Source organism: Ochotona princeps, unplaced genomic scaffold (assembly GCF_030435755.1).
Source record: "Ochotona princeps isolate mOchPri1 unplaced genomic scaffold, mOchPri1.hap1 HAP1_SCAFFOLD_170, whole genome shotgun sequence".
Lineage (NCBI taxonomy): Eukaryota > Metazoa > Chordata > Mammalia > Lagomorpha > Ochotonidae > Ochotona > Ochotona princeps.
Window position 1 is genome coordinate 31,435 of NW_026699527.1, and position 26,129 is coordinate 57,563.

The following is a 26,129-nucleotide window of genomic DNA, read 5'->3' on the forward strand; positions in this document are numbered from 1 at the left end:
AAGGCCCTGGAGGTCAGGGAGACACCCCCCACCCCATTGCGCATGGCCGCGGTGTGTGTGTGTGTGTGTGTGTGTGTGTGTAGGGGGAGGGTGTCCACAGTGGTGGGGACTTAAGCCTAATGCCTGCGGGTGTTTCCAAGGCACCCAACTTGGTTAATTCTACCAGGTAGGGAAGAAGAGTTTGGAATGGGTAAGACAGCGGTGGGGGGAAGGAGTAGGGGGTCGCGCTAACTCCCCCAAACCCCGCTCCGATCCACCAGGGCCTGGGAGGCCTGAGTGGCAGGAGCTAGGGTGGGGTGTGCCGGGACTTTTGCGGGAGACTGGAACTCCCGCGTGGCGCTGAGCCAATGGGAACCTGCGCCGGCTTGGGGGGCGGGAACACACCTCGGAAAGTCTCCCCGCCCACCCACTCCCCCCGTTTTTTTTTTTCTCCCCCACCGGGACCAGACGGAAGGCACCGACCCAGGATGGTTGTTGCAGTAGCTCAGAAGCCATTCTCCTAACCCAGCCCTAAGGAGGAAGAGAAAGGGGATGGGGGTGCGGTGGGAAAGACCCTCTGGGGTGAGCTTGACAGCAAATGAGCTTTTCTACTCTGCACTATCCAGATCTCTCCGTCCCGCCCCCCCGGGGCACATACACCCGGGGAAGTCCTTCCTGCCGCCTCATCTCTATTTGATCCATCAACTCCAGTACACTAGGGAGATAGGGGAGGTTCCCGAGTGCGGTGAGGGAGTCCAGAGATGGATAAGACCCTGGGGAATGGGGGGCTTGAGTGCGCCTCTCTTTACAAACTCTAGGCATTGCAGGATGCGCTGTGAGTCAGGACCCATCCTGGACTTTAAGGAAACCCCAAAAATGATGACCAAACTGGGGACCCAGACCCCAGGAAGTCTCAAAGGGTGCAACCCCATTAAGCCTTGGGGCCAAGCTTTGACGTGGAAGGGGTGGTGTGTGCGTGTGTGGAGGAGGTGGGCATCGCATCCGGCTTCCCTACGAGCCCCTCACAAGAGAAGATAGAAGATACAAGCAGCCACCCCTTCTCAGAATCGAGTCCCCTCACTCCACTTTGGGGGTGGGTGCACTTATCCTGATGAGAGTTAGAACCTCCGAATCAAGCCCCCAACTCCACTTTGGAGGCTGTGAATGCCTGTTACCACCGCGGTTTGAACCTGCCTTCCCCATCCTCCACTACTGGCTCTCAGCATCCCACTACGAGCAGTGGGCCCACATCGCACGCGCCTGCGCGCAACCTGGCCAGCAACGGCGTCTTCTAAGGCGGCAAGGAGCTAAAAATCGCTCCCGCCCACCCACAAGCTGGGCCGGACTTGAGGAGGAGAGGAGGGTGGGGGCGGTGGTGACCGTGTTGTAGTGGAGGGGGAGGGCTCAAGAGTGGGGAGGCTGTCCCAATGGGGCAGTAGGAGGAATCCCGGTGGCCCAGCAGGTGCGCGGGGAGGGCGCCAGGAGGCAAGTCCCACGCCCTCAAACCAAGGGGGCTCCCAAGGTGGCGAGGGGCGAGGCTGCCGGCACAAACACGTTTACCCGCTGCGGTGGCGCGCCGGCGGCCCCGAGGGCGCCCGCCTGGGGTTGCAACTTTGCCCCAACCCCACCCCAAACCTGGCGAGGGACTCTCAGCCTCCCTATCCTCCGGCTGGCTCACCCGGCGCCCGCCCCTCGGTGGCCAAGCTCCAAGCGGAGCGCGCCTCCAGGGGTTCCCTGCGGAGTCGGGCGGCACCTGAGGGGCGGGGTCCCCCAGCGCAGCTCGAGCCTTGCCCCCCACCCGATCACCCACCGAAGGCCCTGGACAACCGGGAGTGGGGGTGGAGGGGCGCCCCTGGGCCGACCCCTGGTGCAAGTTCTCCAAGCGCCTCCCGCCGGGCCCCGCCTCAGGGCGCCCATCTCTCGCCCCCGACCCCAGCCCTGTACCTGCAGCCTCCGCCGGCGGATCAGGCCGGAGTCGTCCATGGCGGCGGCCGCGGCGGCTTCGGCCCCGGGGAGGGAGGGAGGTGGCGGCGGCGGGAGGAGGGAGGGAGGGAGAAGCCGCGGGGACCGTGGCGGCGGCGGCGGTGGCGGCGGCGGGGCGGAGCGAAGCGGGGCGGGCCCGGCGCCGTCACTGCGTCTGGACGCCCGAGAGCCCCCGTGCCTCCTCGGCCACCGCTGCCCGCGCCGGGGGAGAAGAAGGGAAGGGGCGGGCGGGGCCTAGAAAATCCCCCAAGCTGACTGTAAGGAGAAAAAAATCCTTCCTCCCCGCCCAATCTCGTGGGAGGACCCCACCCCAAGACTCTCCCAGGGGATCCCCTAGGTGGACAACCCCCACCCCACTGAGACCCCACCTGGGGAGTCACATTCCCCCACATGCTGGGGTAGGTAGATTCTATAGGGATTCCTTTTCCAATCAAGGTTCTTCCCCCCATCCTTCCCCCAAAAGCATCTGGGAGACATGTGCCCTAAGCTAAGGGTGGTTCATTCTAAAGCCCCTTCTCCCCGGGTCTCACAGGAGAGGACCACCCTACCCTCTGCATTTTCACCCCATGCCACATTCCCCCACCGCCTTAGAGAGCTACAGGCAGATCTACGGCTCGTGTAGCCCCCTGCACCCCACACAGATCTCCTAATGGAGCCCCGCAGGCCTTCTAGCGACCCCTCCCTACTGGGCAGGATTAAGGCTAGCTAGACCAGGCTGTATTAATAGCCGAGATTAGCTGGTAAATGGGGTGGGGTGGGGTGAGGCAGAAGAGGTTTTCTGCCACCCCTGCCACCATCACCCCATATCACTTCCAGGGTTCACGCAACTGAGGTGAAACCCACGGTGCTATCAGGATTGGGAAAGGACAGAGTTTCACTCCTCCCAGCCCTGGCACAGTGGGGACACTGCGGGTCAGGGCTGCCCAAGAGGAGCGGTGGTGGACAGGTGGCTTCCCGGAATTCGCTGGGAGACCACGATCCCCGCTGGACGGTGTGGGGTGCGAGCGGGTGTTGGCCCAGGGGCGTAAGACCTCGTCCCTCTCGGGTCTCCGTGTCCACGCGGCGAGTGGCGCGCCCTGGGCGCTGGCCACGGTCCCGCCTCCGCAAGCGGCGGGAGCTCTCCGTGGTGCTGGAATCCGCGGGCCGGGCTCGAGGGGGGCTTGAGGTGGGGCTGGTGGAGGGCAGGTACAAGCCGCAAGCTCCCTGGGCCAGGCTCAAGACGCGCTGGTGTTGTCTGGGTTGCTGAGGTCTCCAAGACCTCACTGGGTGCCCGCACAGGGACCTTGGAGATAGGCTGCCTTGGTTCATTCATTGGTTCACCACTTCCTGGTCCTCCCTACTGTGCACCAGGTAGTGTATTGCTGTCAGGACAGGACAGCACAATACAAAAACACCTGCTCTGCCCTGACACACGAGGGAGATGGATCTGTGGTAACACTCATGCTCCTTACACACAAAAACACACAAGCAGGGGCTGGCGCTGTGACACAGCACGGTTAAGCAGCTGCCTGCAATGTCACAGCATCCCACGTGGGTGTCTGATGGAGTCCCCGCTGCTCCACTTCCGATCCAGCTCCTGCTAATGTGCCTGGGAAAGTGGCGGAGGATGGATCAAGTCATGGGGTCCCTGCAAATCCATGTAGGAGACCTGGAAGATGCTCCTGGCTCCATTGCTGTGGCCATGTAGGGAGTGAACCAGCAGATGGAAGATCTTCCTCTCTCTCTGTCTCTGCAACTCTGCCTTCCAAATTACGAATAACAAAGTAACAGATGAATCAACTTAAAAAGTAAGAAATACACACGCACACTTGACCCACAGAATCATGAACATACAGGCAACAACCTCACACACACAGGCACACCCTACAAAGATACACACAGCCAATATACAACACGCACACACACTTGGCAGACACACACACACACAGAGCAAACAGACACGTAGGAGCAGCTCCACCCACAGTCACCCTACACACATTCAAATGCAAGGGGACACATGCCTGCACTCACTTGTGGCTGGCAAACACACACTCAACAAATCCAAATACCCTCACAGATTTCCCAACCCAAACACACGATCCCAACCCAAGGCATGCCCCGTTGCACAGATCCTCAGCCAACACAAGGCACATTATCCTTCTGGAAACACACAGCTTAACCCACAAGCTTACCTCGGGGCCAACCCAGGGAGGCACGCCTGGAGTCCCCAGGCAGGGGAGGAGGAGGTGGAGACAAGGAGAGGCCCCACCTCCACCTCAAATCACGCCCCTTTTCAGCTGTCACTCTTGCCTGCACAGGATCCTGAGGTGTCTCAGCAGTCCGAAGATCCCGTCCGGTGAACAGGTGAGGGGGCTCCTGAGAGGTGGGTGGGAGGGAGAGAGAGTCATCTTGTCTTGACAGCCTCCAAGCTTCACCCTGTCCTGGTGTTGAGGGAACCAACCACCCCCCTCTCCCCAGCAACAGAACCCAAGCCCTGCTGGCAGCCAAGCTCTGACCAATGGTCCAGCTCTAGGTGGCAGCCCCTAAGCCGATTGAGAACTGGGAGAAGGTGACCGTGAGAGAGGCCAGCGAGGGAGGGAGGGGGCTGGGCAGATGAGAGAAAAAAAAAAAAAAACAAGACAAGGGGACCCGCAGCCATTTTCTTGGTTGTGAGAAATTGGAGGGGTCCCTTGAGGGCCAGCAGGGTCAGGAAGCCACTTACATCAGGTGCAAGCTGGGGGAGGGATGGCTGGGCCTGAAGAGGGATGGACGGATTGAGTCCCCAGCAGGAGCCCCCTTGGCCTCTGACCAAGCCTCCTCTTTGGCTTTCTGGGGGTGCAGCTAGAGCGTACCCAGACAGCGACAGCCACAGCTGCCCGCACCACCCCTGCCGGCTTCTTATCTCAGGTGGACATGGCCTACAGGGGCCACACCCGACCCAGCTCCCCGACTCAGGCCCTGCAACTGACCCTGGCATGGTTCCTGTTGGTGGCTTGTGAAGGAAGTCGCCCACTCCAAGGACAGCATCCAGCAGGTGATCAAGCACACAGACTTGCCCTGGCTTGGTCCCCATCCCCACCGTGGCAAGGTAGGATTTCTTTTAGGGGCAGCTAGTGCTTGAGGGTGCTGGCTGGGAGCCAAAGGCTGACTGCGTGAGTTCGAATCCCACCTCTGCCACTGGTAGCTGGTAAAAGCTACAGCAACTAGATCTGTGATGACTGTGAGTGACATGTGATGACAATTGCTTGAAACTGCATGTTGCACGGAGGGGAAGGACTGGCTTTGGAAGACTCATGGTATTGTGGCCTGGCTCCTTCAGGGGATGCCCAGGCTTCTTCAATTCCCCAGCCTTACCTGAGGATCCAAGACCCTGGCTCGCACAAGAGGCCCCATTTGCTGGGACCCTGCTGCCCCTTGGAGATGGACGCAACAGGAACACTGAGCCCGGCTAGCTCCCCTGATGGCTGTGGGCCACCCAGCCCTGGGTGAGTACAGGAGGACTGCGTCTCCTAGCCTGAGTTAATCCCCCTCACCAGGACACCCCGCAGACAGAAGGCATGACCCCTGCAGTCTGACCCCTCTGGCCCAACTCCTCAGTCCTGACCCCTCCATCCTGACCCCTGCGGCCTGACCCTCGTGTGGACCCCTGTAGCCAGACCCCTTCCGCCTGACCCTTGTGTGGACCCCTGCGGCCTGACCCCTCCTTTGGCTCTGTCTCTCCCCATGTGCAGGTGCAGGTCCTTCCTGGGACACCTTCGGCACGCCCTCCACAGTCGCTTCCGCCTGCTGCTCCTGGGGGTACGCCAGGCGCTGCCACTCTGTGCGGAGCTCTGCCAGGCCTGGTAGGAGAGCTGGGGCGCGAGCGGGTGAGGTCCGGGCCGAGAAGGTGTGGTCCCCTGGTGGACGTGGCCTGGACCGAGTGGGAGGGGCCTGCATGGTGGACGGTGCCGGGGCAGGAGGCGGTGTGGCCTTTGGGGCGTGGCTAGGACCATCTTAGCCTACTTCCAGTAAGACCAGGCTGCAAGGGATGAGGTTTACTTAACATTTAGGGTCTGGGCAGGGAGGGGCTGGAGGATGCAGAAGGCAGCGTGGCCCTCTGGGGTCTGCAGGCAGGAGGACCCTCGTGCCAGGGCCCAGGGTACGGAATTGGAGGAAGGCAAGGCGGGGTGAAGCCTGGAGGGCCCAGCTTGGGAGCGAGGTGCGGGGCCTGCAAGGCGAGTGGAATCCAGGGAGGTCTAACTCGCCTTCTTCCCGTCCCTCGTCCTCAGGTACGCGAGCTGCGAGTCGGACCCCACCTGCGGCCCCACGTGGCTCCCGCTCCGGGAGAAGAGGAGCTGCGAGACTCGCTGTCCCACCTACGGGCAGGTGAGCCGGGCAGGCGGCCTAGGCCCCCAGTCCAGGGCGCTGGCTGCCCACCACGCCCGCTTGGGACCACGCCCACTTGCAAGGCCCGCCCCGGGGCGCTAGACCCCGCCCACTGGTCAGTGACCACGCCCCCAGTCCTCCAAGACCCTGTGGTCCCACCCCCAGCCCTGTAGCCCTGCCCGCCTTGTCACCACGCCCCCGGCGCTGTAGCCCCGCCCCTGTCACCACGCCCCCGGCGCTGTAGCCCCGCCCACCCGCCCTTCTCTCCTAGGCCTTCGCCGACGGCGCGGCCCTCTGTGTTTCGGCTCTGGGCCCGGCCGTGCCCGTGGCGGCCCCGGGAGCCCGTCCCTGCCTGGACGTGTCGGGGTGGGCGCCCCCTCGGCCCAGGGCGGCCCGCAGGGCCCGGCGCACCCGCCGCGCGCACCCTGCCGTCTCGGAGGCGGTGGGCAGCGGCAGTGGCAGCGGCAGCGGCGGCGGCCCTTAGAGGTCACCGGGCCTCGACGGCGGCCCTTAGGGTCCCTCCCATCCCCACGCCCTGAATAAAGTGGTCGGCTAGATGGAGCGATGTGGCGTGTTCCTGGGGCAAGTGGCAGGGCTCCGATGACCCTGGCTGCTCCCTGGAGGACACGGAGCTGGGAATTTCTGGGTGTGGGCAAAGGGGAGGGGGGCACAAGGGCAGCTTTGGCATCTTCACCCTGCAGAGACCACCCCCCCAGACATACTTCCGGGCTTCCGGTCCGCCTCAGGGCCTCCCTCCTTGCCCTGGCTCCCTCCACTTCCTCCCACCGTGCAGGCCCAAGGTTCAAGCGGATGGTGAAGAGGGTGGGGAGGGGTGCGACACTTGTGAAACAAGGGCCATGCCCTTTCAGCCGTGTTCGCTGGAGCACACTGCCCTGGGGCCTCTGAGGGGGATGGACACACAGCAGTAACCCCAACGGGTGGGGGGCGTCCCTGCATTCAGTTCCGGAGCCTTTGGCATCTAACCCCTCACCCCGTATCACGCTGTCCGGGTTCCAGCTCCAGCTCCCACTCCGTCTCCCCCGTCATGTGCACGCCACGGTGGGGTGCGGGCAGCAGGCGGCCACTCAGGGTTGGGCCCAACCATGCACCCGGAGATCTGAATACAGCGACTGGTTGTTTTGGCTTGGCCCAGACCTGGCTGCTCTGATTTTAGGCAGCGGGGAGTGAATCAGTGGGTGGCAAAACTGCTTGAACAGTAAAAATACAAACTTTTTTTTTTTTTTAAAGATTTATTTTGTTGGAAAGGCAGGTTTACAGAGAGGAGAGCCAGGAGCTTCTTCCGGGTCTCCCACGCGGGTGCAGGGTCCCAAGGCTTTGGGCCGTCCTCCACTGCTTTCCCAGGCCACAGGCAGGGAGCTGGGTGGAAAGTGGAGCAGCCGGGATACGAACTGGCGCCCATATGGGATCCCAGGCGACTTACCTGCTCTTCCATGGCACGTGCGCCTATGCTTCTTATGGCTAAACCTCTATATCCTCCACTGGAAACGCATAGCGAGAGAGGTCTTCCATTTGCTGGTTTATTCCCCAAATGTCCCAAGAGTCAAGGCTGGGCCAGGCTGAAGGCAGGGGCCTTAGTTCTGGAGCACCTCCCAAGACCTCCACGAGCAGCAATGTGGGATCAGGCACACAGCCAGAAATTTAGCCCAGGCTCTCCCAAGCGGGACATGGGAATGACAACGCCACGTGGCTGCGGCAGGGACCTCCCCCTCCAGTACACCGTTCTTCGCGTGGGCTGTGTCTTCCGAAAATTCCTGGGCCCATTAGATGGCTCCTGGCTTTAGTCTGGCCCGGCCCTGGCGGTTGCAGCCATTTGGGGAGTGAGCCAGTAGATGGAGGATCACTCTCTAACTCTGCTCTGGGATAAATGAGGACACACCAAACCTCCACAGATGGGACCAGCACGCATCATACAAAGCTGTGCTGTAGCTGCTCAAGCCTCTGCCTGTGGTACCAGCACCCCACAGGGGCACAACAGCCCCGATTCAGCCCCCCGCCAATGCACCTGGAAAGCAGTGGGTGATGACGTAAGTGCTTGGGTCCCTGCCGGCCCCATGTGGGACCTAGGAGGAGCTTCAGGCCGTGGCCCAGCCTCAACTACTGCAAACATTCCATATGAGCAGGAAGCTGGAGGCAGGATGGAGGCAGGGATGGAAATGGGTGGAGCCAGGATGAGATGGGGCGGAGCCAGGATGAGATGGGGCGGAGCCAGGATGGGCACCACCAAGGCAGTTGTCCTAAGTACCCTGGTGTGGCTGGACTTCAATCATCCAGCGCCCACTCTGCCTAAGTTTCAAAAGGACAGGAGTGACCGGGGCGCGATGTGATGCAGGCAAGCTCCCCTCCCTGTCCCGCACCACCCCAGAGCATGGCCCCAAGACTTCGGATCCTTGAACCACTTTAATCACTTGGGGATGGGAGGAGACAGAGGGAGAAGGGGCTCTGGCTCACTAGAGGGTAGTAGCCACCTCCAAGCCTCGCTCCTGGAAGTACCGGTGGGGCAGCCGGGGACGGGGGCCTTCCTGGCTGAAGTAGGACCTGATGCTCCTGGCTCCTTCTGCTTCCTCTGTGGGTGTGTCCTCCCTGGGGTGGGGGTGGGCAGAGAGCTGGCCTTACTGACCACTTCGGGAAGGGTGGAGTCGTCTTCCCAGGTCAGGTCCAAGCCCGGCTCCCCTCTCTCCCTCTCTCCCTCCCTCCTGTTGCCCAGGACCAGGGACACCCACCACGTTACTCCTTCCGCCTCCTTCTCCAGGATGCTCTGGGCTGTGCTCCAGCTAAAGCGCACGAACTGGGGGAAGCCAAACACGGGCTCCACATACTTCCTCAGCCAGGCCTTCGTCTTGGGATCTGGAGTCCAGGGGATCGGGGCAGCGGGGTGGGGGATGGCCTGAGTGAGCAGGTCCCACGGGGGCCTCACTTTCTTCCGTAAGACCCAAGGCTCCTGGCTGCCTCCCTGGCCCGGAGGCCCTTGGCATGGGCCTGCCCATTTAGCAGGCAGCGGCGGAAATGACGGCTGCTGGGGATAACTTCCTACACCCCCTGCATCCCTGCTGGGGTCAACAGTCATCAGAAAACTGGGGTTTGCTGATGTCAGGTAGATGTCCGGTCCCCCTACACCCTCATTAGGTCAGCAGAGATGGGGTGGGGGCGATGGGAGGTGCATGCATGATCACACCCATTTCACAAACAAGGAGACTGAGAGCCCTGATCCGGGGGACCCGAGCTGCTCATCCTCCTCCCTTCATGGACAGACAGACGGCCACCTGGACCCCCTGTTCGGGGGAGCAGATGTGGGGGGCCTGCAGAGACCACCAAGTGGGAGGGATGTGTAGAATCCACCCAGAGTTCCTGAACCCCCGGCAACGGCCTGGCCCAGTCCTGGCTGTCACAGCCCTTTTCGGGGAGTAAACCAACGGATGTAAGATTTCTCTCTCTTTCAAACAAATACTTGCAAATTGGGGTTACTGCTGTGGCAGAGTGCGTTAAACCACCCCCCACGGTGCTGAATCCCATAAGGGTGATGGTTTTCCTCCCGGCTGCTCCATCCTGCTCTCTGCGAAGGCGTCTGTGAGAGCAGTGGGGGGTGGCCCAAGTGCCTGATCCCCTGCCAAGCATGTAGGAGACCCAGATGGAGCTCCTGGCTCCTGGCTGCAGCTTGGTTCAGCTCTAGCAGCTGAGTCATTTGGGCAGCGAACTGGCAGATGGAAGATTGTCTCTCTGTAACCCACACATAACTCTTCAATAAATAAATAAGCAGGCCCGAGGTGGGAGGAGAGGATGGAGCAGAGAGGTGGCGTGGAGGCAACCTCCCACCTGCCCTCCTCCTCCACCGCGACTAACTGCCTGGGACACTCTGGGATCTGCCCTACTGCCCACCAGCGTGACCGGGACAACCTACACAATGCCCAGGGGCCTGGCCAGCCCTGGCCGAGGCCACGCTCACCGTTGGGGTAGCCTGAGCCATAATCGGTATCTAGGTCCTCAAGCGTCTCCAGGAACTGCCAATCCCTCACAGCCTGGTCCCGGGCCACCTGCGCTGGGGAACACGGGTGCTGGGACCTCCTGCCTTGATGGGGTGTGCTGGGAGCTGACCCCACACGGCAGGGCCGCGGCGGGGGGGAGGGTGCTGACCTTGGCACAGATGCTGGCAGCGCTGACCACGGGGTACAGGGAGTCCGCTTTGGCCTTCACCGTCACCTCGATCCCAGGGAAGCTCTGCTGTAGCCGTTTCTGGTACGACTCCGGCGACCCCACCGTGTCCACGAACACCTGGCCCGGAGCACGCAGGCAAACCTCAGGCAGGGTATGTGTGCCCAAGACCTCTGGCTCACGGCCCGTGGGCATCTGCTGCCACCAGGGACAGCTGCCCCAGGTCTCCTCACATTATCTCATTCTCTCTTTTATAATTTTTTGGTATTGGAAAGGAAGATATATATATAGAGAGAGAAAGAGAAACACAGAGAAAGATATTCTGTCCACTGGTGATTCACTTCCCAAGTGGCCACAACAGCCGGAGCTAAGCTGATCAGAAATCAGGAGCCAGGAGCTTCTTCCAGGTCTCCCATGTGGGTGCAGGGTCCCAAGGCTTTGGGCCATCCTCCGCTGCTTTCCCAGGCCACAGGCAGGGAGCTGGATGGGAAGTGGAGCAGCTGGAACACGAACTGGTGCCTATATGGGATCCCAGCACATGCAAGGCAAGGAGTTTAACCACTAGGTTACTGTACTGGGACCCCTTCTTTTTATTTTAAAAAGTTTTATTTGAACCTGGTGTGATAGCCTAGTGACTAAATCCTTGCCTTGCAACTGCCAGGATCCCATATGGGTGCTGGTTCGTGTCCCAGCTGCTCCGTTTCCCCTTCAGCTCCCTGCTCACGCACCTGGCAAAGCAGAAGAGGGTGGCTCAAGTGTCTGGGTCCCTGCACCCACGTGGGGGACCTGGAAGAAACTCCTGGCTCCCGCCTGGCAAAGCTCTGGGCATGTGGAGAGTGAAGCAGTGGCTGCGACATCTCTGGCTCTCCTTTACGCTCTGTGAATATGCCTTTTAAATAAAAATGCATAGATCCTTTAAAAAACATTTTAAAAAGTGGGAAAGAAATAAAGGAATCCAGGTTTTCACAGACCAGGGGGCGCTCACAGGCCTTAGAGTCCAAGCCTGGAGTGCCCGGTTCCCCTTCCCCTCTCCCACAGCAGCCTGCCCCCTGCCGCGGCGCACAGCCCCACGGCTGCCGCTCTGATCGGGCTTACGGGAATCTGTGCTCACCGCTCCCCACCCTGTGCGAATCTGCCCGGTTCGGTTTCCATGAAATGTCAAGATTTACATTTTGCCAAGAACCGTCTGCTGCGTGGGGAGCTGCCTGCAGGGGAGTGGCTGCGAGGTGGGCATGGGAACCCGGGAAACTGGGCATGCGGCCAGGAGGCTGTGGGTGCCGTGGGCTACACTGGAGGGCGCAGAGGTGGGGTTTCCTCCAAGCGCACAGCCAACACCTGCCGGCCACCCACCTGCCGCTGCACCGCCCCATTGAGCTTGGTAGATTTTGATTTAATTTTATGACTGGAGAGACAGCAAGAAAGAGAGAGAGAGAGAAAGAAGCTGTGTACAAGATCTCGTCTGGTGGCTCACTCCTCAAACACCCCCCAGGGCCGAGGGGATGCTGGGATGGGGACTGCAACCCAGCTGTCCCAGTGGGTGCCCCTTGAGCCATCACTGCAGCCTCCCACGGGTCTGCTGGCACGGAGCCAGTTGCAAGAGTGGAGTAGGCCCCTGCTAATGCAGCTGGCTGGGGCAATGCAACATGGCCCATGTGCTTGGGCCCTTGTACCCCTGTGGGGCACCTGCACGAGGCTCCTGGCTCCAGCCTGGTGCAGCTCTGGGCACTCAGCCATCTGCGGAGTGGAAAACCGGATGCAAGATTTCTCTCTGGGGCTGGGCGGCGTGGCCTGGTGGCTAAGGTCCTCGCCTTGATCCCATATGGCCGCTGGTTCTGATCCGGCGGCTCCACTTCCTCTCTGTCTCTCCTCCTCTCAGTATATCTGACTTTGTAATAAAAATAAAATAAATCTTTAAAAAAAAAAAAAAAAAAGATTTCTCTCTGGGCCTGGCGCAGTGGCCTAGCTGCTAAAGTCCTCGCCTCGAACACGCTGGACTCCCATATGGGCGCCGGTTCTAATCCCGGCAGCTCCACTTCCCATCCAGCTCCCTGCCTGTGGCCTGGGAAAGCAGCGGAGGACGGCCCAAAGCCTTGGGACCCTGCACCTGCGTGGGAGACCCAGAGGAGTTTCTGGGCTCCTGGCTTCAGATTGGCTCAGCTCCAGCCGTTGCGCTCACTTGGGGAGTGAATCATCGGACAGAAGATCTTCCTCTCTGTAACTCCTCCTCTCTGTATATCTGCCGTTCCAATAACAATGAATATATCTTTATGATTCCTTATGAAGGAAAACCTGTGGGGGGATGGGAGTTGGGGGGGAAATCCCAGTCTATACAAAATTGTACCAGATGATTTAAAATTCAAAATTTTAAAAACATATGTTAAATAAATAAATAAATACATCTTTAAAAGTTACAAAAAAAGGACTGATGGACTCCTGACTCCCTCTGAAGGACTATACTATTGTAGCAACACGGGGAAACTGTCAGGGGGTGAGGAGATCTCAGTCTCTCTGAAATTGTATCATAAAATTCAAAAATTCAAAATAAAAATTTAACAACAAAAAAAAGAAAGAGTCATAAGATGGAATTTATTTCCATGATTCTGGTGTTTGAAAAAAATCTGGCTTGAGAAGCAGAGTTATAAAGAGAGGGAGACAGAGAAGAAGATCTTCCATCCGATGATTCACTCTCTAAGTGAGCCACAACAGCCAGAGCTGCGCCGATCTGAAGCCAGGATCCAGGAGCTCTTCTGGGTCTCCCACGCAGGTGCAGGGTCCCAAGGCCTTGGGCCGTCCTCCACTGCTTTCCCAGACCACAGGCAGGGAGCTGGATGGGCAGTAGAGCAGCTGGAACTGGAGCCAGCACCCCAAGTGGAGGTTTAACTTGCTACTCCATGGCGCTGGGACCAAAGATGTATTTTATTTGAAAGGTAGAATTACAGAGAGAGACAGGTCTTTTACCTGCTGGTTCACTCCCCAAATGCTGCAATAGCCAGAATGGGCTGGTCTGAAGCCAGAATCTAGGAGCCAGGAGCTTCCTGGGGGTCTCCCATGTGGGTATAGGAGCCCAAGCACCTGGGCCATCTTCCATTGCCTTCCCTGGCTTATCAGCAGGGGCTGGCTCGGCAGTGGAGCGGCCAGGATCCACCCAAAGGTGACTTTCACAAGAAATAAATGTTAAGAAATTGGAGTTGGGTCTGGAAGCCAAGTAGTCATATAAGGGCCCCAGGCCTCACTCCCACGGTCTTAACTTTCGGACTAAAATCCTGCCCTCTGTCCCCTCTTCTCTGCCCTTAAACTTTATTTTCATTGAAGGGCAGATGTATAGAGACACAGAGAGCTCTTCCACTTGCTGGATTCAGCGGGACAGGGAGGGAGGAGCCAGGACCCCAACCGGGACTCTAAGGTGGCATTTGGATGCTGCCAGGGGCCTCTCCACTCAACGCTGCTCACGACGCCCAGCATGTCCCCCACCACTCACCTGGGTCACGTTGACGCCCTGATCCAGGGCGTACTGTATCAGCCCGGTGGCCGTGTCATGGGACAGGGAGTTCAGGTTGTACTTGACCCTGAGTTTGGGGTGGAAACGGGGAGGACACTTCCTGGTATGAGCCCCTCTCAGGCCCCCGCGCCCCTCCTGGCTGCCCCTGCCGGTGGCCCCCTTACCGCCCGAGCATGCTGGTGGAGATGAGGTTTGGAGACAAGACATCCAGTGCCCAGCCCACAGCGTCCCCGTCCTGGTTCATTTTTGCAAACAGCCTCTCTCGCTCGCTCTCGGACAGGGTCTTGGAGTCTGGCAGGAAGAGATGGAAACAAGAGAGGACAGTTGGGTGGCCTCACCGACTCGGTCCCCCTGCACCCCCAAGAGTCCCCCGTGCACCTGCACCCACCCACCCACCAACACACAACCTCGGCCCGGGCTCACCTGCCACCTTCAGGGCCTCCAGCTCCGCCAGGTGGGACAGGGGGCAGTAACAGATGGCATAGACCATTGGGCCTGCAGGAAAGGGAAGGAGGGAGGGAGGCAGGGATCACACTCCCAGGGAGTGGGCTGCCCTCCCACTGCCACCACTACTGCCTTTCTGGGATGCAGCAGCAATGCCCACCACCCCGTCCCGTCCCGCCTGGGATGCGGGCAGCAATGCCCACGTCCACCACCCCGTCCCCGGGGTGCGCACCTAGCACGGGGCCCCGGCCCGCTTCGTCCACGCCCAGGGCGCAGGGCTCCTGGCGGCACAGCGCGGGCACGGCCGAGCTCACGCGACAGCGGCCGGTGTTGTCCTTCTCCAGCTCGCCGAGCTCCATGCCGCCTCAGCCGCCGCAGGTCGGTGCGCAGGCGCAGGGATCCGCTCGGACGGAGCGCGCGCGGGCGCCGACTCTCAGCCAATCAGAGCGTGGGATACGCCCCCGACACCCCTGTCGCCGAGGCACACGCCGACGCCGCTGCCGCGCAGCCTTTCGGGAGTTGTAGTTCCCAGGGCCGACGGCCCATCCCATGGCCTTTGCAGATGTCGGTGCTAGCAGAGCTCGTCCCGGAGGAGTCTGGGCCTGGTGGAAAGAGAAGGGCAGGCCCGGGGGACACTGAGGCTCGCTCAGTGGACTCTCTGTGGAAGCCAAGAAGGGCAAAGGCCGTTCCGTCCCTAGAACGCTGCTTCCACAGCATCCCTGAATCCCCGGGGTGAGGGGTCCATTGGGGAGTCGTCTCACCCTCCTTCTCCCAGGATTTTGGCCCATGGGGGAGTCACCTCCTACCCCCGAGGAGCTCGGCTTTCCACCCTCCCGTCCTCCCGGGCCAAGCCTGGCCCCGGCTTCCCCCCCTTTCAGATGGTGACCCCATACCTCAGACGTCGGCCCAGCCGCTCAGTGCGGGTGGCTCACCCTGCCTCAGGCCCTCCAGTCGCAGTCCGAGGGAAGGCAGGATGAACAGTCCCGAAGCCTGCAGGGCCTCACCTGGACCAGGTGATCCCGTTCCCAGAACCCCGGAGCCGGCGCGGTGCCCAGCACGCTGCGGCTGCGCTCCTGCTGGCCCTGGTTGCACCGACACCTCCACTTTCCCCAGGGACCCAGGTTCGATTCTTGCAAATCTAGAGATGTAGGGACTACGTGAAGACACTCCCCTACCACACACACACACACACATCCCTCTTCTCCATCCTGGGGGAACAAGATAAGGATGCAACAAAGGGCAGAGGTGGGGCTTGCCCGTGCCTGCCTCCCACACCAGAGCGCCCGGTTGGAGCCCCCAAACATTGAACACCTGGTTGGAGCCCCCAAACATTGCTTCCCAGCCCAGCTTCCTGCAGTGGAGCACACACAGGGGACGCAGCAGAGCAGGGCTCAAATGCTGGACCCTGCCACCTTCTCGGGGGACCCCAGTGGAATCCCTGGCTCCTACCTTGGTCCTGGCTGGTGCCCGCCTTTTGCAGGCATTTAGGGAATAAAACAGAAAATGAAAGCTCTGTCTTGCAATTTTTTAAAGATTCATATGTTTTTATTGAAAACACAAATCAGATATACAGACATGAGACAGAGAGACGATATTCCGTCTGCTGATTCACTCCCTAAGTGGCCACAGCAACTGGAGCTGAGCCGATCCGAAGCCAGGAGTCAGAAGCTGCTTCCAGGTCTCCCACACGGGTGCAGGGTCCTAAGGCTTTGGGCTGTCCTCCACTGCTTTCCCAGGCCACAAGCAGGGAGCTGGATGGGAAGTGGAACAGCTAGGACATGAACCAGTGCCCATATGGGATCCTGGTGCGTGCAAGGTGAGGACTTTATCCACTAGGCTATTGCACCATGCCCAATAAATAAATCTTTAAAAAAAAAAAGTTTGTGCAATTAAAAGGTAAGTTTGCTTTTGTGCCATAAGGTGAAATTTATATAGCCAAGGAGTATTCAGCAGGTTCAGTCGAGGACGGCCCAAAGCCTTGGGACCCTGCACCTGCATGGGAGACCCAGAAGCAGCTCCAGGCTCTTGGCTTTGGATTGGCTCAGCTCTGGCCATTGCAGCCACTTGAGGAGTGAACCAGTGGATGAAAAATCTTTCTCTCTCTGTAACTCCTTCTCTCTGCAAATCCAAGTTTTCAATGAAATTGGAAAAATGAAAAAATTTATTTATTTGAAAGAATTGTAGTGGGAGAGAAGCAGAAAGAGTCTGTCTGTTGGTTCACTTCCCCAGCGGCCACAATGGCTGGATCTGGCCTAGTTCAAAGCCAGGAGCCAGGAGCTTCCTCTGGGTCTCCCACCTGGGTACACGGTCCATCTTCATTGCTTTCCCAGGTGCCTTACCCTGGAACTGGATCAGAGGTGGAGCAGCCAAGACTCGAATCAGCACTTGTGTGGGATGCTGGCATCACAGGCGGTGGCTTAACTTGCTATGCTACTGAGCTGGGTCCAACTCCACAAACTTTCAATAATACATAGATTTGAAGGCCCGGTGCACTAGCTTAGTTGCTAAAGTCTTCACCTTGCCATGCCAGGATCCCATATGGGTGCTGGTTCCTGTCCTGGCAGCCCACCTACCATCCAGCTCCCTGCTTGTGGGCAGGGTGGTCTAAAGCCTTAGGTCAACCTGGAGGAAACTCCTGGCTCTTGGCTCTGGATCAGCTCAGCTCTGGCTGTTGCAGACTGTTGGGGCAGGGATCAGCAGACGGAAGATCTTCCTCTCTGTCTCTTCTTCTCTCCGTATATCTGAGGTAGATGGGCATGGAGAGAGAGAGAGAGAGAGAGAGAGATCTGCCATTCCTTGGTTTTCTTCCCAAAAGGAGCAACAGCCAGAGCTGAGCCAGGACAAAGCCAGGAGCCAGGATGAGCTCCATCCGGGCCTCCCGTGTAGGTGGTGGGTGGGAACACCCTTGGCCATCCTCTGCTATTTTCCCAGGCGCAGGAGCAGGGAGCGGGGCCGAAAGCCAACAGCTCCAACCTAACATTCTAATGTGGGATTTGGGCTTCTGGGATGACAAGTAGCAGTTTAATTGGCTACACCACAATACCACCTATCCAGAAACCTCGGGCATCTGCTAGGGCCTGACACCTGTTCTTCAAGAACCTTCTGGGGCACACCCTCTTGACCGGGCGTCCCAGAGAGAGAAACTGAGACCTACCCCCCCACCTCACTCAACTCAGCCTCTCTGCTGATACCTGCAGACAGCCCGCCCACTGGGGCGGGTGACACCCTCACCCTCGGCGGTGTCTGTCATGGGAAGGTGACACTTGGCTTCCAGGGCCCTGGTCCCAGGCCTCTCCAACTGGGCACAGTGCCACCCGCCTGGAGGGCTGTCAAGTGTTCCATGACATGGCATAACTGACATAATGAAGATGCTTAACAGCTCCCAGGGTGTACCAGCAAAACCAGCTACACCAATCTCTTGTCAAGCCCTCCCCTTTCTTGGTCCCTCCGCAGCTCAGCACCCCCAGATCTGCTCCCCCAGCCACCCGCTCCTCCTCCCTCCACTGCCGCCACCGACCCGGGGACACGCTGTCCTCAAATTCTCGCATCCTTTGTTTTGTGCTGGTTCTTTAGGATTACAGCTAACTTTGCGGCTTGTTTGTTCTGTTTACCCTTTTGCTGCTTCAGTCCCAGCTGTTCCCAAGTGTCACCTTCGCCGCCCTGCTGACCGAAGTACTGGTAATCCGGGAAGACCCAGGCCCAGGTCTCCAGCAGCGGCGCCAGCAGCAGCAGCAGCAGCGGACCCGGCTGGCCCCGGGCCATATCTGGTCCCCAACTGCCCCACACTCGGCGCGCACCCGGGACCAGGCCACGCGCCGGGAAGCGGCGGGCGCGGTCAGCGGTCCAGCAGGACTGGCTGCTGCAAGCTCTCCATCGGCGCCGCCCCCCTGCCCCGGGAGCGCAGTGGACCCGACCGCTTCTCTCAGGTCCGCGCCCACCGCCACCACTCCCCCCCGCCCCCCGTCCCGCGCGCGTCATGGTTCGCGCCGCCCATAAAAGGCCCCGCTGCCCCGCGCGCACTTGGCGCAGAGAGCTACACTCCCGTGCGTCTGGCTGCCCGCACGTCCGCCCCTGACCTTGCAGGTATGGGCAGCCCGGGTGCACCCAACTGGATGAGAGGGTGCAGACAGAGCGCCCCCCACCTTGGAGCAACGCCAGCTTCTTCCGCCTCCCAGACCCCCGGCCCGCATCGCTGGCTGCCTTTGTGTCCCATCCGCCATGGTGGCTGCTGCCTGCCTTTGTCCTTGCCGGGGTGGGGAACCGAGGCTGGATCGCCGCCGGCGCCCTGTCTCTCCCCCTCCCGGGCTTGGTGGGTGGAGGGGAAAGGCGCTTGGAGCAACTGGCTCCTGTAGAGAGCCCGGCCGTGGTCACCCGCGCTCCGGCCGGGGCGGGTCTCCAGCAGCCTCCCCGGGGCCGAGCTGACTCCAGCCGAGACTCGGGCTGAGCACCTGGGCGCACTTGACCTTGGTGGGGGAAGGAGGACGAAGGGTCTGTTCCCTAGGACCTTGTCCGGGCGGGAGGGGGGGTGTGTACGCGTGCGTGTATAGGGGTGGGGGAGGTGAGGTGATGATGATGATGGTGGTGATGATGATGGTGGCGTTGGGATCAGCTTTCAGCCATGGCGTCCGGCAATGCGCACATCGGGAAGCCAGCTCCTGACTTCACGGCCACCGCGGTTGTGGATGGTGCGTTCAAGGAGGTGACGCTCTCGGACTACAGAGGTGAGTCCGGCCTGGAGCGTGCATCCAGATGGGAGGGTGCATCCAGATGGGGGGCGGGAGGGGGCGACGGGGGAGAATGCACATGCCCGCTCGCGTCCCCGTCCCCCCTGCAAGCTGGGTGCTCACTCCAGGCCTGTTGCTTCACTCCTGCAGGGAAATACGTGGTCCTCTTTTTCTACCCCCTGGATTTCACCTTCGTGTGCCCCACGGAGATCATCGCGTTCAGCGAGCACGCCGAGGACTTCCGCAAGCTGGGCTGCGAAGTGCTGGGGGTGTCCGTGGACTCCCAGTTCACTCACCTGGCCTGGTATGGAGCCGGCCGGCTGCATGGTGGGGGTGGGGAGGTTGCTGTTGCTCAGGCCTCCCCTCCCCCCCCCCCCCCGCTGGACCCACTCCACCCTGGTAAATTAGCATTTGACAACCTGTGGCCTGACTGCCTACAATGGCCAATGTGGAGAGTCCAAGCTAGGCCCCCCCCAGGACCCCATGAAGAGAGATCATTTCAGCCCACGGAGTCACTTAGAAGGAGCTGGTGTGGTGGCTGTAGACACAGCCCCTGCCCCACCCACCTCTCACACTTCCACACCCAGGGTGGGGTGGGTGGGGCGCCCCCAGCCTCCTGTGGGTGGGAGTTCTTTATCTGCTGCTCCCAGCACTCTCCTGCTTTGGGGGCCCCCTTATCACCGGGTCAGGGACCCTGTTGCTGTACCTGACCTCTCAATCTTGCTTTCCCTACCCCCACCCCCGGCCAGGATCAACACCCCCCGGAAGGAGGGTGGCCTGGGTCCCCTGAACATCCCCCTCCTGGCTGATGTGACCAGAAGATTGTCCCAGGACTATGGGGTGCTGAAGATGGATGAGGGAATCGCTTACAGGTACATGGGCTGCTGGGTCCCCGGGGCGGGCACGGGGGCCTGTGCTCTCCTCCCTCCTCCCCCCACCCAGCTCCTCACTCTGACCACCCATGATCCCAGGGGCCTCTTTATCATCGATGGCAAAGGCATCCTCCGCCAGATCACCGTGAACGACCTGCCCGTGGGACGCTCAGTGGACGAGGCCCTGCGACTGGTGCAGGCCTTCCAGTACACGGATGAGCACGGGGAAGGTGAGTGGCCGTGTGCGCATGCGTGTGGGTTGTGCCTTGCTCCTGAGTCGGCCCCTCTGTAACTCATGGGGGCATTTGCCACCGAGGTGGGCTGGACAGTGGCAGTCCCTGCCTGCCCTCTGCACTCTGGGCCTTGTTTTGGGGTCGGGGGCGGGGAGGTGATTGGGGAGGAGTGTTCCGAGCCACGATCACAGCCAGGTCTTCTAGGTCTGGGCTCCTGTGTTTGGCTGTCACAGTCCAGGCTGTGGGTCCCCTGACCTTGTGCCTTAACTTCTTGCAGTGTGTCCCGCCGGCTGGAGGCCGGGAAGCGACACCATCAAACCCAATGTGGACGACAGCAAGGAGTATTTCTCCAAGCACAACTAGGCTGGCAGACCGGCCGCCAAGCTGCTTGACCCTATCTGTGCCCTCATCTCGATGCCCTGAGTGGACATCCCTCCCCTAGCCCCTAGGAAAAACTACCCCTGGACCTGGGCTTGGGGAGTTGGAAGGGAGGCTTGCAGGGCTAGGCCACCCCCTTGCCCAGAGCCCACCCAGCCATGCACAGACCTAGCGGTCATCAATAAAGTATTAGGGACAGAGGTGAGTCTGGCGTCCATTTGCTCTGTCCCCTGTCCATGGGGCTCCCTCCCCCTGAACTACAGACCCTGTAGTAACTGATTATGCTCAGCAGGTGGCAGCCTGAGCTCACCTTTGCGACTGGCTGGCTCTTCCACCTCCTTGGCCTGAAGGCCCATTGTGAGGTGTGTAGGGGAGTGAGGGCCTGGGGGTCCCTGTGTACCCTGGAGGCAGCCATACGCCAACATGCTCTGAAACCTGACTCCTGGCCTCCCTTGCCTGGTCAGGGTGATGAGCCACATTGGAGAGCCACCCACCATGGTCCCTGGGTCTGTGCCTTGGTGGGATGGGAATGAAAACATCCAGGATATTAATTTCTTTGCTCCTTTGGGGACACCCAGTGTGGGATGCTCGGGGATCTGGCTGTGCTTGGGGCTCAGGGTGGCCAGGGCAGTGCCCTGTTTGAGCTGCAGGGTGAACTCTGACAAGATCCCACTCAGTCTGTTGCACCTAGAGTGAGTCCCTGGTGTGGGAGGGGCAGGGTCACAGCCAACCGTTCAGCAGGTTTCAAAAGATATATTTATTCAAAAGAGATACAAGGAGACAGATTTTCCCATCTGATTCACTTCCTTAATAGCAGCTGGGCCAATCAGAAGCCAGGAGCTGCTCCTGCATCTCCCAAGATTGGGCCCTGCTCTACTGCATTCCCAGGCCACAAGCAGGGAGCTGCATGGGGGAAGTGGAGTCCATATGGGATGCTGGTACTGCAGGCTGCACCCACCTCATAGCTTTACCCGCTGTGCCACCCTGCTGTCTCTACCCCGATTCATTCAGTCACCTTGCCTCCCAAGAGCCTCCTGGGGGGAGTCCTGCCTTCTGGGAGACTAACCCACATGGATCGTCCAAGCCCCTTCTGTGTGGCTTCCGTCATGGTTCACTCCCCTCCGGACTTCCTGTTGTTCTTTCACAGGCTGCTTGGGTCGCAGGAATGTCGTCCGGGGCCCTGCCCTGGGCCTGGCATGCTGTCCAGCAGCCAGCATTCTCTCAGGGCCCTGCTTTGTCCAACCCACGGACCAGGCTCCCAGGCCCAGGGTGGGTTACACTGGGGCCTGACACCACCACGTGGGAGTGGCCCCTTTCAATTCAGCTCCCAGCTGATGCGCCTGGGGGAGGAGTGGGAGATGCCCAGCTGCCTGGGCCCCTGCACCCACGCAGCTGACCTGGATGGAGCTCCTGGCTCCTGGCTTCAGTTTGGCCCAGCTCTGGCTGTTGGTACCTTTTAGAGAATGAGCCAGAAGATGAAAGATCTCTGTGTGTCATTCTGAAGTATATACATATACTTTAAAGATTCTTGCTCTGAACCTCCCACCCACCCCCTTGCCTGATCACTTCCTTGGATTTGCTGCTTCTCTTAGCTCTCACCGCCACCATCCTGTTTGCTTTTCCAGCGGCCGTCCACCCTGGTCCAGCCTGTGTTCAGGGCCTGGTGGCTCTCAGGATTTCCTAAATGAAAGGCTGAGCTGAACTTCTGTTTTCTTTAGCCCCTGGCTTCTCTCCGGGGAGCTCCAGGAGCACCCCCCACTTCTCCTCCACCCCCACCCCATAGCCACCGCCCTGGTACTGCCACAGGGGAGGCGGGATGAGGTGAGGGTGGTGGCGATGCCCAGCGGCTCCAGCAGCCGCCCCAGCAGGACCACACCTGGCAGTGGCCTGGCACCCAGGAGGGGAAATTGGCAGGCGGGCGCCGCCCTTCCTGGCAGGGACTGGTGCCGTTGGGGATGGGGGCAAATCAGTGTCGACCCAGAAGCCACAGAGGCCACCTGCTATCTCTTGTTCCTAGAGCCAGGGCCTGTGCAGGGCAGCTTCCCGAGGGGCGCTCCAGGAGCCAGGACCACGCGGGGCGGGTCTCCCCACGAGGGCCTCTCCAGGGGCAGGGGCGCACAGGATGGCTCCCCAAGGGGTGCTCCAGGAGACTGGGCGCACAGGATGGCTCCACAAAGGGCGCTCCAGGAGCCGCGGCCTGTGCTGGGTAGCTCCCCTGAGGGGCGCTCCAGGAGTCAGGGCACGCAGGATGGCTCCCCAAGGGGCGCTCCAAGAGATGGGGCCTATACTGGGTGACTCTCAGAGGGGCGCTCCAGGAGCAGGGGCCTGTGCTGGGTGTGTCTCCCCAAGGGGCGCTTCAGGAGCCAGGGCGCACGCAGGATGGCTCCCCAAGGGGCACTCCAGGAGCCGGGGCCTGTGCTGGGTGGCTCCCCTGAGGGGCGCTGCAGGAGCTGGGCCTGTGCTGGGTGGCTCCCCAAGGGGCGCTCCAGGAGCCGGGGCCTGGGGCTTTCCGCCCGCCCGGGAAAATCCCAGCCCTCTTCCCGGCGCCCGCGGCCTTGCCCGGCAGCCCGAGCGGGGGAGGGGATTCCCGGAATCTGCCCGGAGACGGTGGGGCCGCGTCACTGGGCACGATCGGTCCATTTATGGACAAGCGCTTCCGCTGCGTCAGCGGGGAAAGCCCCGACGCGCGGCTGGGCGGGGCGGCGTCTGCGCACCCGGCGCGTCCACTGGGGCGGTCAGCGCCCCCTCCTGCCCCGAGCGGCCAGCAGCGCCCCGGGCTGGGAGAGGAGACCCTGGGGACGCGGGCAGCTCCCCGGGCTGGGCTGGCGTCCCTCGCCGAGAGGAGACCCTGGGGACGCGGGCAGGGGGCAGCTCCCCGGGCTGCGCTGGCGTCCCTCTCCCAGAGGAGACCCTGGGGACGCGGGCAGGGGGCAGCAGCCGGGCTGGGCTGGCGTCCCTCGCCGAGAGGAGACCCTGGGGACGCGGGCAGGGGGCAGCAGGCAGACGCCTGAGTGTAGCCGCGGTGCAGGGAGCACCTGGAAGAAAGCAGAAACAGCAGAGAATGGGGGTGGGGGGCGGGGGAATAACCACCCCGAGTTCCTCTCCTCCCCCTGTCCACCTGGCTGTGGGGGAGGAAAAATAAAAAAAGACTACCGAAATGTAATAAAGAATCTTATTATTTTTTTTTTACTTAAATAGATTCAATAAAAAGTCAGAACAACAAACGCGCGCGTGCGCGCGCGCACGCACGCACACACCCACACACACACATACACACATATAACATCTTAAAATAAACTCTGTTCTTTTAGAGAGACCAAGTGCGTGTTCTCCACAGTACGGTGCAGGGGGGCTGGGGTTGGGGAGGTCAGGGGGCGGTAGGGGGGTCCCTTCCCCAAGTGTCCCCGCGCGGGCTCCAGTACCGGGCGGCGGGGCCAGCTCCGCCGCGATCGCCCCCTCCTCCCCTCCTCCTGTTAAATACACAAATATATTATATTCAATATGAATCGAGTCTGTTTCCTGAAGAAAAAAAAATACAAAAAAAAAAAAAACAACCGTGGAGGGGTGGGGGAAAGCTTGTAAACGTTGACGTGGAGGTTTTTTCTGGGTGCAGAGCGAGCGGGCCCGAGTCCAGTGTGGTTGGCGACGCGCCCCAGGAGTGGGGTGCGGTGGGCTGGGGTGGGGTGCCGAGCGCCCACCCCTCCCGACCCCGCGCGCCCAGCCAGCCGTCCAGGTGTGGGATGGCCGAGGTCAGCGCTCAGAAGGCATGTCCCTTGACCCCGAGCAGCAGCTGGCAGCCATTGCTGACGTGGGTCATGACCTTCTGCTTGAGTTGGGCCACCTGCTCCCGGAGGAGGCCGGCGGTGTTGGACAGCCCCGCGTTCTCAGCCTTCAGGGTCTTCACCTTGTCCTCCAGGCGCGCGATCCGCTCCAGCTTCCTCTTCCGGCACTTGGTGGCCGCCAGTCGGTTCCGCAGCCGCTTCCGCTCCACTTTGATGCGCTCCTGGTCTTCCATGTTAATGGGCGACACGGGCGGCGTGGCGTCGCGGCTGCGCGCCTCAGGCACCGTCTGCGGTTCCTCCTTGAAGGCGGACGCGCCGCCGCGGCCCAAGCCCAGCGGAGCCGGGTGGCCGCCGGCGAAGGGCGGCGCGTGCGGGAGGTAGCTGATGGTGGCCGTCGGGTAGGAGCTCCCGGTGCCCACGGCGGCTCCGGCGCCTCCGGAGGGCGCAGAGGCGGCCGGCGAGTAGCTGCTGAGGTTGGTGTAGACGGGAGGCGGCTCGGGGCCCGCGTAGACGCCCCCTGGCCCGGGCGGGGGTCCCCCGCTGGCGCCCAGAGAGACGTTGGGGGGCGTCACGTGGTTCATCTTGTGCAGGTCGTCCAGGGCTTTGACGAAGCCGTCGGCGAAGCCCTCCTGCTCCTCCGTGACGCCGCCCCCCGCGGCCCCGGCCCCTCCGGCGCCGCCGCCGCCGCTGCCGCCTCCCCCGCGGGGGTAGAAGTACTGTCCCGGAGGCGTGGGCGTCGTCGTGATCACGCCGTTGCTGTTGGGCACGATCAGGCGCTCCAGCTCCGAGGAGGCGAGCTTGAGAGATGCGCCCGTGTCAGAGCCCTGGCCGGAAAAGTAGCTGGTGGCTCCGCTGCTCTCGGAGCCGGGCGGGCCGCGCGCCCCGGGCGCTTTGAGACCCCGGTAAGGATCGGCCAGGTTAAGCGCCAGGCTGGGTTTCAGGAGTTTGTAGTCGTGGAGAGAGAGGCCGCCGGGGGCTCGGCCGTATCCCGCAGCTGCGTAAGAATCGTCGTGGTAGAAAGGCTGTTCCATTTTAGTGCACATCCGGGCGGCCCAGGCGCAGTGCTGGGGCGCGCGGGCTTGGCGGTGGGGGGTGGTCCCGACGGGGCCACCCCAGGGCCTCGAGGCGGCGAGTTGGAGTCCGGATGGAGATGTCGCTCGGTTCGGTCGCGCGTTCCTCTTTTTTGGAAGATGTGTGTGGAGGAGGGGAGGGGGAGGCGGCTGGTACAGGCTGACACCAGCCTGCTGTCTGCCGTACGCCCCAAGCCCCCTCGATCCGGCTTCCCAAGTGAGCCCCTTCTTGTCTGGTTCCCCTCTCTGGGCGCGCGCGCTCGGCTTTCTTTTTCTCTGTCTTTGCCACCCCCCAACTCCCAACCCTTGGTTGCGCCGCTCCCGGGGTTGGCTCCGACGCTGGCCCGGCTGCTCTCAAGGTCCCAGGCGCTCCAGCCCAGGCTGTGCGCCTTTATACCGCGCGAGTCAGCCACGGAAGTGCGCCCTGATTGGCCGGAGCCGAGCCCCCGCGCGGCGCGCCCCCTCCTCCACCTCCTCCTCCTCCCGGAGCGTGGGGAAGGGGAGGAGGCGGCTAGCGTCACTGTCAGGAAGCGCGTGTCTTGGTAAACAGCGGCCACGGGCCGGGTGGCTCGGCGCGGGCAGGGGAGGGGCTCGAGGGATCCCTCCCCGGTGGGTCGCTTTGAAATCAGTGCTGCTGCCGGTGGTGGGGTGGGG

At 61.2% G+C, this 26,129-nt stretch overlaps 5 protein-coding genes across 5 annotated transcripts; 2 read left to right on the forward strand and 3 right to left on the reverse strand.

Moving 5' to 3' along the window:
• Positions 1 to 4,787: 4,787 nt before the first annotated feature.
• Positions 4,788 to 6,790, forward strand: LOC131479218 (retbindin-like). Its single transcript, XM_058659764.1, has 4 exons — positions 4,788 to 4,975; positions 5,261 to 5,426; positions 6,210 to 6,306; positions 6,578 to 6,790. The coding sequence occupies exons 1-4, from the start codon at positions 4,855 to 4,857 to the stop codon at positions 6,788 to 6,790; spliced, it is 597 nt and encodes a 198-aa protein (XP_058515747.1). The 5' UTR covers positions 4,788 to 4,854.
• Positions 6,791 to 8,711: 1,921 nt separating this feature from the next.
• On the reverse strand, positions 8,712 to 14,966 carry LOC101519462 (ribonuclease H2 subunit A). The gene is made up of 8 exons (XM_004595584.3): positions 14,649 to 14,966; positions 14,396 to 14,467; positions 14,137 to 14,263; positions 13,952 to 14,039; positions 10,456 to 10,593; positions 10,268 to 10,355; positions 9,048 to 9,171; positions 8,712 to 8,907 (listed from the first exon to the last, which is right to left on the reverse strand). The coding sequence occupies exons 1-8, from the start codon at positions 14,773 to 14,775 to the stop codon at positions 8,775 to 8,777; spliced, it is 897 nt and encodes a 298-aa protein (XP_004595641.2). The 5' UTR covers positions 14,776 to 14,966; the 3' UTR covers positions 8,712 to 8,774.
• A 29-nt stretch (positions 14,967 to 14,995) lies between these two features.
• On the reverse strand, positions 14,996 to 18,351 carry LOC118760661 (thrombospondin type-1 domain-containing protein 8-like). Its single transcript, XM_036498062.2, has 3 exons — positions 18,028 to 18,351; positions 15,349 to 15,554; positions 14,996 to 15,018 (listed from the first exon to the last, which is right to left on the reverse strand). Exons 1-2 carry the CDS (start codon positions 18,176 to 18,178, stop codon positions 15,355 to 15,357), a joined length of 351 nt encoding a protein of 116 aa, XP_036353955.2. The 5' UTR covers positions 18,179 to 18,351; the 3' UTR covers positions 14,996 to 15,018; positions 15,349 to 15,354.
• A 650-nt stretch (positions 18,352 to 19,001) lies between these two features.
• Positions 19,002 to 20,823, forward strand: LOC131477906 (peroxiredoxin-2). Its single transcript, XM_058659763.1, has 5 exons — positions 19,002 to 19,137; positions 19,291 to 19,444; positions 19,890 to 20,012; positions 20,112 to 20,242; positions 20,523 to 20,823. Exons 1-5 carry the CDS (start codon positions 19,035 to 19,037, stop codon positions 20,606 to 20,608), a joined length of 597 nt encoding a protein of 198 aa, XP_058515746.1. The 5' UTR covers positions 19,002 to 19,034; the 3' UTR covers positions 20,609 to 20,823.
• Positions 20,824 to 23,910: 3,087 nt separating this feature from the next.
• On the reverse strand, positions 23,911 to 25,804 carry LOC101519957 (transcription factor JunB). Its single transcript, XM_004595586.2, has one exon. It carries the CDS (start codon positions 25,446 to 25,448, stop codon positions 24,381 to 24,383), a length of 1,068 nt encoding a protein of 355 aa, XP_004595643.1. The 5' UTR covers positions 25,449 to 25,804; the 3' UTR covers positions 23,911 to 24,380.
• Positions 25,805 to 26,129: the final 325 nt, after the last annotated feature.